The 14,671-nt window shown below is 31.6% G+C and overlaps 1 protein-coding gene across 3 annotated transcripts; it reads left to right on the forward strand.

Annotated features, from left to right (window-relative positions):
* Nucleotides 1–824: 824 nt before the first annotated feature.
* On the forward strand, nucleotides 825–14,402 carry LOC148597173 (peptidylaminoacyl-L/D-isomerase-like). Of its 3 annotated transcripts, none has more exons than XM_088563164.1 (5): nucleotides 825–942; nucleotides 9,712–9,799; nucleotides 10,318–11,567; nucleotides 12,019–12,067; nucleotides 12,684–14,402. In XM_088563164.1, exons 2-5 carry the CDS (start codon nucleotides 9,739–9,741, stop codon nucleotides 12,839–12,841), a joined length of 1,518 nt encoding a protein of 505 aa, XP_088419290.1. In that variant the 5' UTR covers nucleotides 825–942; nucleotides 9,712–9,738; the 3' UTR covers nucleotides 12,842–14,402. The 3 variants fall into 3 exon arrangements, with proteins under 3 accessions (XP_088419290.1, XP_088419291.1, XP_088419292.1); XM_088563165.1 differs by having other exon boundaries at nucleotides 842–968; XM_088563166.1 differs by having other exon boundaries at nucleotides 858–942; nucleotides 9,782–9,799.
* Nucleotides 14,403–14,671: the final 269 nt, after the last annotated feature.

The following is a 14,671-nucleotide window of genomic DNA, read 5'->3' on the forward strand; positions in this document are numbered from 1 at the left end:
TTGTTACTTTGTATGTATGATTTTAGTTACTTTATGTTCTTTGTTGTGTATGTCTGTTTTCCATATCTGGTCTTTGTTCCTGTACTACTTTGATTACCGCTATAACTTTGGTTCCCTTGATTACTCTTTTCAACGTCTGGTCTTTGTCCCTGGATGACATTCTTTGGATTACCGCTATAACCTTTGTTCCCTTGATTACTCTTTACGCATCAACATTTTCCTCCTTTCAATCTTACTGCTACATGTAACTTATTTGTTACTAATTCTTTTATGAGTGCAACATTTTTTCAAAAAAGGCAATTTTAAAAAAAAAATGCTTCGCTTTTTTATCTTCAACTATGAAGGGGTCATGAAAGTACTAAAATTCAAAAGAGTGGTACATGCAAATCGTAAATTACAGTTGGACATAATATTCAATAAATTGCCGTTGCCGTTGCCAATGCATATTTTATAGAAAAAAATAACAAACTTTATCTTAAAATTTCTGCCGTTTTAATTGGGGATCAGATACTTTGTCTGTAGCAAATCGACTTATATTTAAAGGTTTGTTTGTATTTTTACAAGTGCATGTGTGATGTAATCTGGACATTCACTGTAATGCACTTGTAGCAGCGAAACTTAAAAAAAAATCTACATTTTTTTTTACAAAATATAATAACTCCAAAGCCTTTTGCCAATAACATGTAATTGTGAGAAGCATTTTCGAAACTTAACACTAATCTATAATATATTCAGGTACACAAAATAACATCACATTAGTTAATGTAATTAGAAGCAGGAAGAAAAATCTAATGAATTTAAATCAAATCACGTATTGTTAAAGAAATTTAAACTTATATTTAAACGATCCTCTCCCAACAGGATGTGGAAAAAATTCACGAATATAAATAATATTATGATTTTAGATTTTAGTGTGTTTTACATTCTTTGGTTGATCTAAACGTATGTATGACTTATATGAGGTTAAGGTAAGGTATTTTACCATTTGTTACTGCATAGTTTTAAAACAAAATATGCTATTAAACTGTACGTAAAAATATAGTGACAGGTATGAATCATGTAATATGTACTACTAGAGAACAACTGCATTTTAACATTTCATCGGGACGTAGACATAAACAGACTGGTTACTATTTAATCATACAATCATGACAAAACAAGTGTTTGACAAATTGTATTTCAGTATTTATGCACTAACCTTTTCTCTACATTTTCTTTACTTTATTTACCCTACAACCCCTCTACCACAAAACGGTTGAATGTTTTTGTTCAGCTTTATCAAAAGGTCCGATTATATTTCGGTAAGTTATGTTACGTGCTTGTTCACAACTATGAAGTATATTGGCCTTAAGTCAATGACTGAATATGTTTTCTTATAATACTTTTATCAAAGCATATCAGGAAATTAAAGTAAAAGTAGTTTGAATGGGATACGCCTAATTATGTACACAACAACAAACATTTTGGTTATATTTGCACCAAATCACCTAATTGTAAAACGCTGCAATATCACCATTTCAGAAAAATGCATAATTTTCCAAATAACTGCTTGTCTGTATACATAAGTGTAAACATAGCGGAGGCATCACCAGCTACACTGAAGATGTACGACCACAGCCGAACAACTACACGCATCTTGCTACCATCAGCGTCAAAATAAATTCATTTTGGTTTACAAATATCAAGTATAACTAAAATGAGATTGGTTAAAACATGTGTTCCCGTACCAATTTTTCACGGTACCCAAATTACATTTTCCAAAAGCATTAATCATTAAAAAAAATTAAGATTTAAAAATTGTTCAACTTATGGAGTAATGTATTTTAATTTTACATCATGGATGTTCATAAATATTTCCAATATTTCCTTTTTACAATTTTTTTGTTTAACTCATTTCTATCCAAATTTAATGTATATTATAAATTAAGCTGTGGTTACAATTCATTTAAAGGATGTTTAAAAAAGGGAATTGAGGGATTATATTCTGCAGCCTATTCATCGAATTCCTCGTCCTTGCAACAGGCAGACACGATATTGTATAATAGCGAGATTCCCCGTACTAGCGGATACAATATTATATAGAAGTAACAATTAGGAAAGCACTCTCTTTGACTTATAGTATATAGAAATGGCCCACATGCTGGTTGTGCAATGCTTTAAATAAGGTTATTTACATATATCTGGTTTATTAGGTATACATTTACAACACATAGAGAAAGGTCAATCAATAGTAAACACAATAGGCTTTAAGTGGTTTTAATGTACCATATTATTTTTTGCTTCAAACACTTTTAAAGTTAGTTTATAGTACCTAAAGCATACGAGTGTGTATGGGGTACAATTCATGTTCACTATTGTATGACTTGGCAAGTCTACACGCGATCTTATAACATCTTAACACAGAATTTTCATGCAATATCAAATGATCCAACAAAGGCGAACTAGTCTGAGCAGAAAACAAAACAGATGGTCTTGTTTATTTAAACAAGACTGAACACGTCTTTTATGTGTTGAACTAAAAACTATTTTGTAGTCTTGAACGGTCTTAACACTTCGAACTGAAATCGATCTTACTCTCTTACGTAGTCTTGACAATGTTTTGTTAAGATTTTTCTGCAAATTTTAAAACCATCAAAGATTGTGTTAAGATCAAAATGGCCATTTAAGACTTAAAACTCAGTACTAGTAATATACGACAAATTTGGTAATTAAAATTGGCTTCTGAAGATCAAGAACTGGCTATTTTCCTAACAATCGGAACAATAAATATTTTGAACAAAGAAGATATGTAACAGTAAGAAATTATTTTACAAATAGAATTGTAGAAGAAAACCTCAAAAGTTTGTTATCACGTTTTTTTTTAAATCAGTTACAATTATTGCCGGGAACAGCTGGAAATAGCTGTTTAAACAATAAATGTCGGTCACAGTAGAGGACAACATTGATAAAATACATATCAAGTATCATTCAAAACAGCTATATGTTTTTTATTGTTACTTCCCTGTTTAGATTATCGCCCACTTTATAAAAAAATTGCAGAGTGAGTATATATTTATCGAAAAACGTTTACGTATTATATTTCAGGTATGTATGGAAAATACTTTTTATTTATACGTGCTTTTTTTTTGTTTAAACATTATTTCTGCATATCTCTTAAAACTAAATTTTATGTTAGTTGTTGTGTTTTTTTCTGTCTGGGGTATTTGTCCCTGGATTACATTATTTGTATTTCCTCTAGAATTTCGATTTCATTGATCACTTTCAATCAAATGAAAATTAGGTATAAAATGATGCATGCTGCATGATTATGACGGAATAGTCTGTAGCATTGCTTTTGCTGAAATTTTCGAAACCTTTTCATTTTGTACAAGAACTGTAAAAATACTGCTGTGAAAAGACCCATAGCCGTAATTGTAAACAGGCCAGAGACATTACTTGTGCGGATTTAGATATTTTAACGTATTATAAAAGAAGTAGGTAGCAAAATTTAGCTGGGTAACATTATTCTGTTTTCATTTTTCTAAGGGCCTCCTTTGTTGTCCCCTGAAATTCATCAACATTCCTAAAAGTCACCTAGTGTATATAAATGTATCAAAAATATTTATGTCTGAAAAAAAAACAAGTACCTTATTTTCAATTATACTATAAGGTTCATAATTCTTGACGGAAGATTAATTTTTCAATTGAAAAACTACCAAACAGTGTCACTCCTTAAACAGAAATTAAATAAACAAAAACAGAATGGGCGCCTCGTTTTTATTCTCAATGGTTTCTAATTAAAAAAATAGGACTTACTTGTTACATCATATCAAGGTTTTATACGGGTTCTGAGGATTTAGTATTTTCTCGTAAATTTTAAAATTACATATTTCCTTCGATTTGATTCAAATGGTAACAAATTGTTCCCCTCTTCTTGCCGATCTATTCCTTCACCCATTTGAGGCTGACTTTATAGCTGATCTGTTCCGAAAAAAAGAACATCGGTAAGCTCGATCTTTTAAATTCGGTTTGTTTCCGCTATATAAATGACGTTTATCGTAAAACAATTATAATTTCGGGGATTCGACACATCGCATCTATCCGAAAGAACTTGAGATAAAAGATACTACAGACACTGTGAAGTCAACCTATAACTTGATCTACACTTAAAGACCGTTGCTAAAGGAAAACTATTGACAAAATTTTACGACAAACGTGATGAATTTTCATTCAGAATTGCCAACTTTCCTTTTAACTGTGGCAACACCCCTTTAGCATTTGCGTATGGAGTTTTCATATTATAACACACGTTATGCCAGAGCTTTCCGTAACAACACAGACCATTTGTATCGCGCTACAAATTTTACAATTAGGCTTCTTGAACAAAGTTACATTATTAAAGTCATTACTACAGAGGTTTTTTGGTCGTCATCATGAACTCGTTGATTGTTACGGTGTATTCATCTGCAGCACGAAAACTTATTTGTTCAATGTGTCATAGTTTTCCTTCCTCTTTCATTTACCCCGGACCTGACATTTTATGAACAACTCGGCGGGTGTTTCTAGAAATGCATAGAACGCACTTAACTTACCGGTGCACGTGGTTCGGCTAAATTATGGACGGCTAGCTTCCATGCGGGCTGGTATTGACGGCTAGATTCACTTAAGTATGCATTCATTTACATGCAAGTTTTAGAGGTAACTTTTAAAGCTGAATTTAAATTATCATGCCAATTTATTCAAATATTTTTTTTAGTTTTTAGTGGAGTCCAAGTTGCATATTTACTTTTGTTATTTTGTATGTATTATTTTAGTTGTTTATGTTCCTTGTCGTGTTTGTCTGTATTCCATGTCTGGTCTTTGTCTATGGAATAATTTTATTTCCGCTAGATTCTTGTTTACCTTGATTACTCACTCAAACTATGATAAAATAACTTAGGAGTTATCCCCTTATAAGCATATCTCACTTAAAACGCAGTTTATTTTCATGTTTATTCTTGTAAGTATATTAAAAAAGAATTCATTCAATACTGATATTTAAATATGTTAGCTTACTTAAAAAGTTTAAATAAAATGAAAAAAAGGGAGGGGTTGTTTCATGTTCTACTATATACATAGACCAATTTAATAAGTATTATATGAGTTATCAGAACATTTGAAATGAAAAGAACATTTTGTTAAAGTAATACACCAAGCTTATATTTCTGCCTTGTTGATAACTCCTCAAAACGTTTTCAATTTTATTGCACTGTTGTCGTCTGCTTAAAAATGGCTGAACGGGATAGTGACAGGTTGTAATAAAAATGGCATTGGCCTCTTCATATGGGTCAACATATTTCCGTGTTTGATGACAGTTATTGAGATTCCATTTTTCTTTCAAACAATACAAACAAAAAATGCATTTCTTACAATTTTACTACAATTCATCAAACATTTATAAATTCATATTGCACTAGTTCATATATTTATTATGCATCATATTTGAACTAGTGCGATAAAACACATACAACGTTGTCAAATGCATTATATTAGAATAATGTTAACTGAAATATTTATTACTATATAATAAAAGGGTTATTGCATGAATACTGGTGAATATTGTCCCTCGCAAGCTCGTGCAATAATATATTATTCTGCTCGGGACAATATTCACCAGTATTCGTGCAATAACCGTATAAGATCTTATAAATGAGACTGAAATTTAGCATACAGTGTATTTATCATACTAATGACTGCATATACTGACTAAAAACAAGAAGCATAACATGTCTGGAGATTTATTAAGTTATTGTCATTTATTTATAAACACGAAGCAAACTTAAACATACTACAGTGTTGGTTTTAGATTACCTAAAATATGTAAAAAAGATAGCACTGCTGAAAAATGACTTATTTAAATATGTAAAGTTTGTCAAGTTACTAGTACATATACACGTATTTCCCATCCCCAAGATGTACCGGTATAAAAACACCATGCATGTTTGAAGACAGCGATGGTATATGCATGCACAGTCTGTATCTTACTTCAAGCAACGTATATGTGCGCTTCGTATTTTTCTTAAATAATCTCATATATGTACTCTGTACATGCATTACATATGGTCTGTATTGGTGGAAATGAGAAATCTAAAATTCACAAATGACAAAGTATTTGTGGAAACGTCATTGAAGTCAATTTATTAGTTTCTTAGGAGTAGCCAACTGACCGACACGCTTCGTAATCAATATACATGTATACTTATGCTATTCAAAGAAAGGGGAAGAAAACTTTTAAACAGAATAACAATGTCCGTAATACTTTCTGTTGAAGATGCATTTACATTCTAAATTCCATTTTAAAGCAGGTTTTGCAAGTTTGGATAAATACACTTATATCCATTTCTGAATTTTTGTATTCATTTCGATTCCGTTTTTCTCACAAGCAAACTCACACAAATTCACACTTATTATTTGTTTTAGTTACACTGTAGTATGCGTTTTAGCATTAAGTTCACAAAGAATCACACTCGGTTCTTCATTTTTCTAGTACTCCGAAGACAATTCCACTGTTTTTGTTTTTGTTTTTTGTTTTTACTGGAAGTCTTCACCATCTTTATAGGACACTTAGGTAAGGAACACCTAATTTTTGCGCAAAAACTAATCACTTGGGCAAACTGTTTGTCTTCCGCACTACTTTCAGCATTGATAATTTGTAAAAAAAAACATCGACAGAATTTGTCCACTACCAGTGGTTTTTCTTTCCTAAAATAAATGTATATGTATATCCCATACTTTTTAACATGAGTAGAAAATCTTCGTTTGGATTTCTGTGAAAGGTAGTTACTATCATTATATTGATTGTGCAATACATTTGACTGGTTAAAGATTAATGACGCAGTTCCTGCCATAAGAATACATGCCCTATTGTCCTCTGTTATTTGTTATAACTTTGAAAGGAGACCAAAATGCATAAACATGAGCAAAAAATATCGAACAAAAAATGACATAATGAAACGACAAAATTTTAATTTTATGATTTCAGCCATAATTGTGATTTGCAAGAGGAAACTTCTTTCTAAATGACATTTCACTGCTGGGTTCTGAGCAACTAAACCTCCATTTTCTGTGATACAGCTTTCTTATTTGATACATGCACTCCATAGCTGCATTTCACATTGTTCTTGTAAGACCTGAGATATTGAGACCAAACAATAATATATGCACACAATTTACTTGTAAAATACTGACAAAAACAGACTGCTGCCTTTAATGAATACTACTATTTAGTAAATAATATAGAAAATATTGTTTTAATCCATATTGTATTAATAAGCTGTCTTGGACACATTGTCCAGAGTTTTTAGTGTAATCAGGATGATTTACTTCATGTTGAAAAACATGTGTACTATTAATATACCCACATTAAATAAATATTCAGTACAATACAACTACTAAATTGTGTGCTGTATCATACAAAGAGACGAATGCTTTATATCTTCTTGTTTTATTGACAGCTTATAAATAATACAAGTGACGTTAGATAGGTAAACTGCTAGCTATTGTTAACATTGATATTCATTTTTTATATACATGTACTTGTATGAGTAGGGTATGGCATGATGCCTACTTTGATGTATACATGTATTTGTCCTTTTAAAGGCAAGTCCAAGGCATGTTGTGTGAATTATTCCACCACTGAATGTAGGCCCATGTTTTCTATCATTTATAACAGTTGATTACAATCAGGTTGTATATTTAGAATCGATAAATGTATGGCTTATGTAAGAAAAATATGGTATTTCCGTGGAATGCCCGCACAGGTGTGGCAGTTCATTGGTTTGATCCAAGCATTTGAATATTGGAGATTGAATTATAAAAGGTTGGCTGTGACACAGAATTTAGAGTCTTAGTTGGTAACATTCCTCCCTACAGGCTGCTGCTACTGTCAATTTTTACAATAAAGATCAAGCTAAGCATGTTGTCAAACACTAGGCTGGGCTAATTGGATTGGTCAAACATTCTCTTCCTGAAATACACGAAAACAAGAGGATAATTAATCACAATCAATTTTTCATTTAACCAATTTCAATATGCCTTGAAAACACAGGTTCCGATTTCAGACATAGCCCCGCCCACTGACTACTACCATTCTGTGAAGGAATATAAGGCCTGTGCTTGAACATTATGCTTTAATACCCACTATGGCATAGCCATGTATATGAAGAATATAATGTTATATATAAAATCATAACTTTTGAAACTGTAATTGATAGAGGATGATGTCCTCATAACGGTACTCAGTAGCAATATAATCGGATACGAAATATAAGTTCCAGTGGACATTATATCATAGACTTTTGTACCTCCAAATGAGCGAGGCGTTCCGATAGTTGCAAATTAAAGCTTCATGTTCATGCACTACCTTTTTTATAGAAATATAAAGTATAAAAATCAAACAGATTCCTGATATTTTTCTCCCTTAAAACATGAGCTATAGCATAACGATTTTCATCGAGGAATAAAATTTTGGTGAACAGATTGTCTTATTATTTCAGTTTTTTTCGGGGGGGGGGGTTACAAATTTAAATGAGATTAGCCATGTTTGTGACCAATTACTCAGTATATTTTTTTTAAATCAAGGTCAATCACGGTTTGAGTATTTGATTACTCGTTACTTGAATAGCCCATTGATGTCATTTAATGTAAATAATAAACAGAAGAGGTCCTAGAACTGAAATCTGTAGTACCTTAATCGTACAGGTTTCCGAAGCTGGGTCTTTAATTACCACTTTACGATGTATATTTTCAAAATAATTATAGTACTATTTTAGAATCCTTGTATATGGTAACCATGACTTTTGTGAAATAATCCTCTATATTCAATGTGCAATGCTGTACAATCGCTTGCCTAGTTGCTGCGCCCGGAATAGGAAAAGTACAAAATCCAAAATTTTTGTTCAGCGTTAACTTTAAAATTGTTTATATCTAGAAGATAAATGAATTATGTTTTAAAATTTCATAATGAGATTAACAACAACAAATATTCCTATGTTTTTAGGTACTTGTATCAATACGTTGTATTAAATAGAATGATAAGCGTTCCTTTCTTGTTGAAGGTATTCTAGTATTATTCAATGATAAAATGTCCTAAACGAAGCGGAAACTGATCTAAAAGGGGTTTGTAAGGCCATTCCTTTTAAAAACAATCTGCTATACAGTTTGCATGAAAAGGGACCAGGAAACAATTAATTCCCATTGGTACAGCGGCTGTCTATTGACAAGATTGTTTAACTTAAACATCCATATGTCGTTGTTTAGTTAGGAAGATGAGACTATTTTTATACCAAAATAATTTCCACCAGTTGCTTTACATCTATATCTGAGTGATTAGTTCTGATTATACTATCAACTAAATAAACCCTTTTGTGGTATCTTGATGAGCATGCTCCAAATATACTTCTGCGAGGTAGGGCTTGGGTAGAACAAATAATTTTCCTCGAGGAAGTGTATATTGAACACGCTCTACGTAGGTTCATCGACTGTGCCGCAATCAGAGGTCTATTGCCTTTGATTTTTACGACGTTTGAAGATATTTAAAATAGTATATATATTTTACATACAATCTAAGAGCACCCAACACACGTTTTGACAAATCATATGAACACTCTTAACTCATCTACCTCTTTAACCAATTAGAAAAATAACAATATTAGGAAAATATGTCATATATATTTTTTATTTTTTTTTAAACAGACCAGGAAACCACCAGATTTGTGAAAAATGATTCTATCAATAGCAGTTTTAGTATTATGCTATGTTTCAGTTTCATCAACATACCAAGGTAGGTAATTTATTTTAATAATTTTACTTCAACAAGCCAAGCAAATCAAAGTGGAATGCAGCACTTTTAAGCCAGCCATACCACGTATATCATCAAACTAAAAGATTGTGCTGATAATAAATCTTGATTTATGACGATTTTAGGTCAAACCAATTAGCAAACTAATTTATGTAAAAACGCTTTCCAACCCTTTACGTACGATATCCATGTTTGCAAAAGGACTTTTCCTATTTCTTGTCGTTTATAATTATACAACTGTTTACTTCTAATATTGTATATCTTCCGAATTAACCTCCGGCAAGGTAAACTGAAATGTGTTATGCAAACCATCAAAAAAGCAATTTAACAGTCAAATGAAAAATGACCACTGTATATAAATGCTTGTGCTTTTTTAATGTTTTTTTGTATTAATACATGCAAAAGTAGATGGCAATTTCTATTTCGCTCATTAGTGTTAGGTGGATATGTTCGAAAACCTAATAGTTCTGTGCCAACCTTGTTAAACTTCCATATTCCAGGATGGAAAACAAATGCAGGAGATGAATTTATTTTTGGTTTTATGCCAAATTATCCAAATGCTATCCAGTTTCTACGCATCTTTGTTACAACTAAAATGGAAAATGACGTAAATGTCATCATAACAACCCCTATTTTTGATGCTGTATTCCATCGCAAGTTAGTCGCTCGAAAGGGTCAAATACAGGAAGTGACAATGAACAATGAATTGGCCGAGTTTTCTTCAGGCGTTGAAAACAAAGGAATCTACATTAAAGCGGATGAGGAAATCATTGTTTATGCTTCTAACGCACGTGAAAATAGTATGGACGCCTTTTTAGTTTTACCAAGTGCAACTATAGGACTGGTGTATTACGTTGTAGCTTGGTCTGAGAAATCATCTTTTTTAATTGTTGCAAAGGAGGATTATACTGATGTTAATATCACACTAGGGAAGAACAGCCAAAACATATTACTAGCGGGAATTATCATTGGACCCGGGGAATCGGTATCAGTAAAGCTAAACAAGTTTCAGTCATTATTTATTCAGTCGTCAGTAGGTGATTTTACTGGAACTTGCATCAAGGGCACCAAGCCCTTTACTGTTCTTAGTGGCAGTATATGTGCAACAGTTAAACAAGGTTCCTGTGACCATTTAGCAGAACAAATGCTTCCAATTGAACAATGGGAAAAAGAGTTTGTGACAGTCGGCATGCCAGGTTGTATATCATCAGACACGTTCAGAGTAGTAGCGAGTCTTGATAATACTACAGTCAATGTATCCGGGATAGGCTTACAAACCCTCCAAAACTCAGGTGATTTCTTTGATTTTACAGTTTCTAATCTTGTCTCAAAGACGGTCTCAGCTGATAAACCAATAGCACTTTTTTTGTTTTCAAGCGGAAACTGTGGCTCACCTAGTAATGGGGATCCATCCATGGTCCTTATTCCTGCTCTACGTCAGTTTTCATCGAATTATACATTTTCAACAAATTCCAGCGATAAAAACAGTTTATTTAGTTTTATTGCCATTGTAATTGAGGATAAATATATTAAGGGGCTTCTTTTTGATGGTTCAAATTTGCCCAAAATGATCTGGAGATCTGTGGAAGGACGGCCTGATCTTATGTACACAGAATTTAACATTACTGCCGATGTTCACACTATTTCTCATGTAGATTCCTACGTCAAATATATGGCTCTTTCAACTGGTACTGCGAACTTTATTTCATATGGCTATCCTTTAGGACTTGAATTATTATCAAATGAATCGGTATGTATATTTTTAACATGAGTGTTTGTACTAACGATAATCAATACACTCACTACATTGCGTCGAAAAAACAACGCGGTTTGTAAACTTGTATTATAAGCAATAAGGTTTCTACCACAAAACATCGACAAAAAAAAAAAAAAAAAGAAACGACCAAATGACAGGAAATATTATCCTAAAGTTATTGCTTTATTTATATGGAACACAAATGCTTTCAAATTATATTTTTTGAAGTTTATGCGAATAACCGGAGGTACAAACGTTTACGGCTAGCTCATCATGTACAAATAAATGTTAAAAGTAGTATTCTATTCTATTTAAACCTGATGATTGAGGCACAGTCGTGGCTAACCATGTGCAGTACATTGATGCAATGTTCAGCTATTAAGCCAACAATGTGCTTAATAAAACAATGTTTTTGACAATCGAGTTTCTTTCAATGTATTTACAGGACTGCTTTGAACCTCTAAGTTTATCACATGTCTGCAAAACTGACATAGGTAAGGTTAAGCATTCCGATACAATATATAAAGGATTGATTAAAGCAATGTAATTTAGAGGTATCAAACATAGCAAATAACGTTAATACAGTTAAACCTATCTAAACTGAACCCTGAATATTCCGAAATTCCGTCTTAAGCAAGCACTTTTGAAAGTCCCATATTATCAGTTTAAATTAATTGTATTTTAAACTGGTAAACCGAACACCTGTCTATACCGCACTTTAAAATACACAAGGGTTCAGTTTAGATAGGTTTCACTGTAACTGAATTAAAACCCAAACACGCACATTCAAACAAAACAGAGCAACTGAACTCATAGTTGAAAGCGTTGACCAGGTTTAGTGGTGGGTTAAGTGACCTCTGTTTTTTATTAAACACCCGCCAAATTGACTATAAAATACCGGTTTTTTTTTCTGGTTCTGATGGATACACATTAAGGATCAACGTGGTCATGGTGACGACCATAAAATTAGTTAATCAGATCTATCCCTATCAAACAACAAATCCGAGACACATAAAACAGTGAAAAAACCTGTATAAAAACTATTTGAGTTTCTACTTTCACTTGTATTTCTTTAAATACACTGCTCTTTTTTTCTGTTCTTGTTTCTAGAACAGTCTCGTAATTCTTGTCAGGTCTTATTTGTGTTTTGTGTAGAGTATTTGCTTGAGCTTTGCAGCATTTATGATTGTAAATATTCGTTTCCTTATGCTTATTGTACTCTTTCAAATTATAGCAGCATTTTATTTGATATGCTTCCACATATCTAACATGTTTCAAATGATGTGTTTTCTCAATAATGTATGTACGAAATTGAAAGTAGTATTTCATTTCTATGATCTTCTATGTAATATACATATATGTATATAGTATACTCTTGATTTAGAGAAAAATAGTTAGATTTGTAGATCAGCTTTATAAAACGTGAATTTATATTTTTATTCAATATCAATATCTAGTTTGACTTTCATTTACTCATTACTATGTTTTTTGAACTGTAAATAAAGTTTTCTCTGTAATTTCAGTAGATCTTTAAAATTGAATCATATTAGTTTCGTTAATTTTAACATAAAATATTACATGGAATTTCGACTGATTTGAGAGTTATTTGTCTGTGATTTTATCACGACATACTTAACAAATACATAAATTACTACTCGAAAATATATACATAATATTATCCAGTGTGTCTAGATATAGACTGCTATTTAGTATTCAGACTTTCAGGAGTATGACAGTATGTATTTGTATATTGAAACGTAAATCTTTATCAGTTTAGAATTTTATGAAATTTGTAACATACACACATGACGAAAGATGTTTTTATTTTATTTTATCTTTAGTTTAAGCATCGAAGTTCATAACTTTTCCAACGTTTAGTCCTAATAGCTTTGTCTATGCTAAAATAACAACGACAGTTCTTGCATTGGAACATATTAATAATGAAAATGAAAAAAAAATGTGTGTTTCATATAAATTTGAATGTTCCATGTCCTTAGTCAGATTACAAAAATAAAACGTTTATGACTATTTTCTGTAAAAATATTCAACTAAGAGTAGACAATTATAGAATAATGTCAAAGAATAATAAACTTTTATGTCAAATGTTTTAGAAATTTGAATCCAGTCAAAAACCAGGAACTAGCAATAAGGTCGTGCATGTACCCATACTCGTGTCAACATTGTATGGGTTGAAGATTTGGACGTACTTTCTTACGAGGTGACCTAAGGATTAGCTTACGGAAATGATTTGTAAAACTTTGGGGAGATATATGAAGATTATGAGAGATTATGAATAAGATGGCTATTGATTTCGTTTCCCGAAAGTCAAGATATTCTAAACAAAATTCTAAACTTGTAGATTCAATTTTTGGATTAGATCAGTACGCAAAATAGAGACAGTTGGAACAAAAACTTAAATCGAGAAGAAATAAAGAACAATTCAGATGTTGAAGTTATAAATTTGTAAAAATGAAAATTGCTTAATGCAACAACAAACAAAGCTTCATTCTGTTTTGTAAATAAAGTTATTGACATAAATATCGAATTAATAAACATCTAGGCAATAGTCAATTAGAATAGTAAAACATTTTGTGGTTCTTGTTTTAAAGTGCATCGAAACAAGCTCGAAACTGCATGTAACTCCATAGAATGAGAAGTATTGCATATCAGAAAATTTGAATCAGAGCGTACCAAATTACTCAATCTTGAGCTATAAGGAGGAAATCAAGTGCAAAAATGAAAATGATTTTGAAAGTGAGGTTATCATAAATCATATAGAAATTTGAAAAAAGACATATTTTGCAAAATAAATCTTGAAATACTTGTTAACATTTCTTTTGTTTTACAAAGCACATTAAAGTTCATTTTATTTACATCAGATACCCCAAACATCGGGTAGTTAAACAGCTGTTAATTTAAGTTGTTTTTTTTTTATATATAAATAGATGTTAGAATACAACAGAAATAATTAATCAGTTCACAAAAAGCCTTTATTTCACCTGTAAAGTTCTCTCCGTAAGAATATCATCAAATAATCTCTAACATTTACCAAACTTCAATGTCGGGTGTAGCGCTTTTACTGTAAATATATTGTTTCC

The sequence above is a fragment of the Perna viridis genome, chromosome 15 (genome assembly GCF_037379345.1).
Source record: "Perna viridis isolate PV_CMFRI_1.1 ecotype Kerala chromosome 15, ASM3737934v1, whole genome shotgun sequence".
Classification (NCBI taxonomy): domain Eukaryota; kingdom Metazoa; phylum Mollusca; class Bivalvia; order Mytilida; family Mytilidae; genus Perna; species Perna viridis.

What these genes read in the sequence shown, in the direction of transcription:
- LOC148597173 (XM_088563164.1), top strand. Translation starts at nt 9,739, where the DNA reads ATGATTCTATCAATAGCAGTTTTAGTATTATGCTATGTTTCAGTTTCA. An exon ending in AGTTTCATCAACATACCAAG is followed by an intron (nt 9,800 to 10,317) that starts GTAGGTAATTTA and finishes TCCATATTCCAG; the next exon opens with GATGGAAAACAAATGCAGGA. An exon ending in AATTATTATCAAATGAATCG is followed by an intron (nt 11,568 to 12,018) that starts GTATGTATATTT and finishes ATGTATTTACAG; the next exon opens with GACTGCTTTGAACCTCTAAG.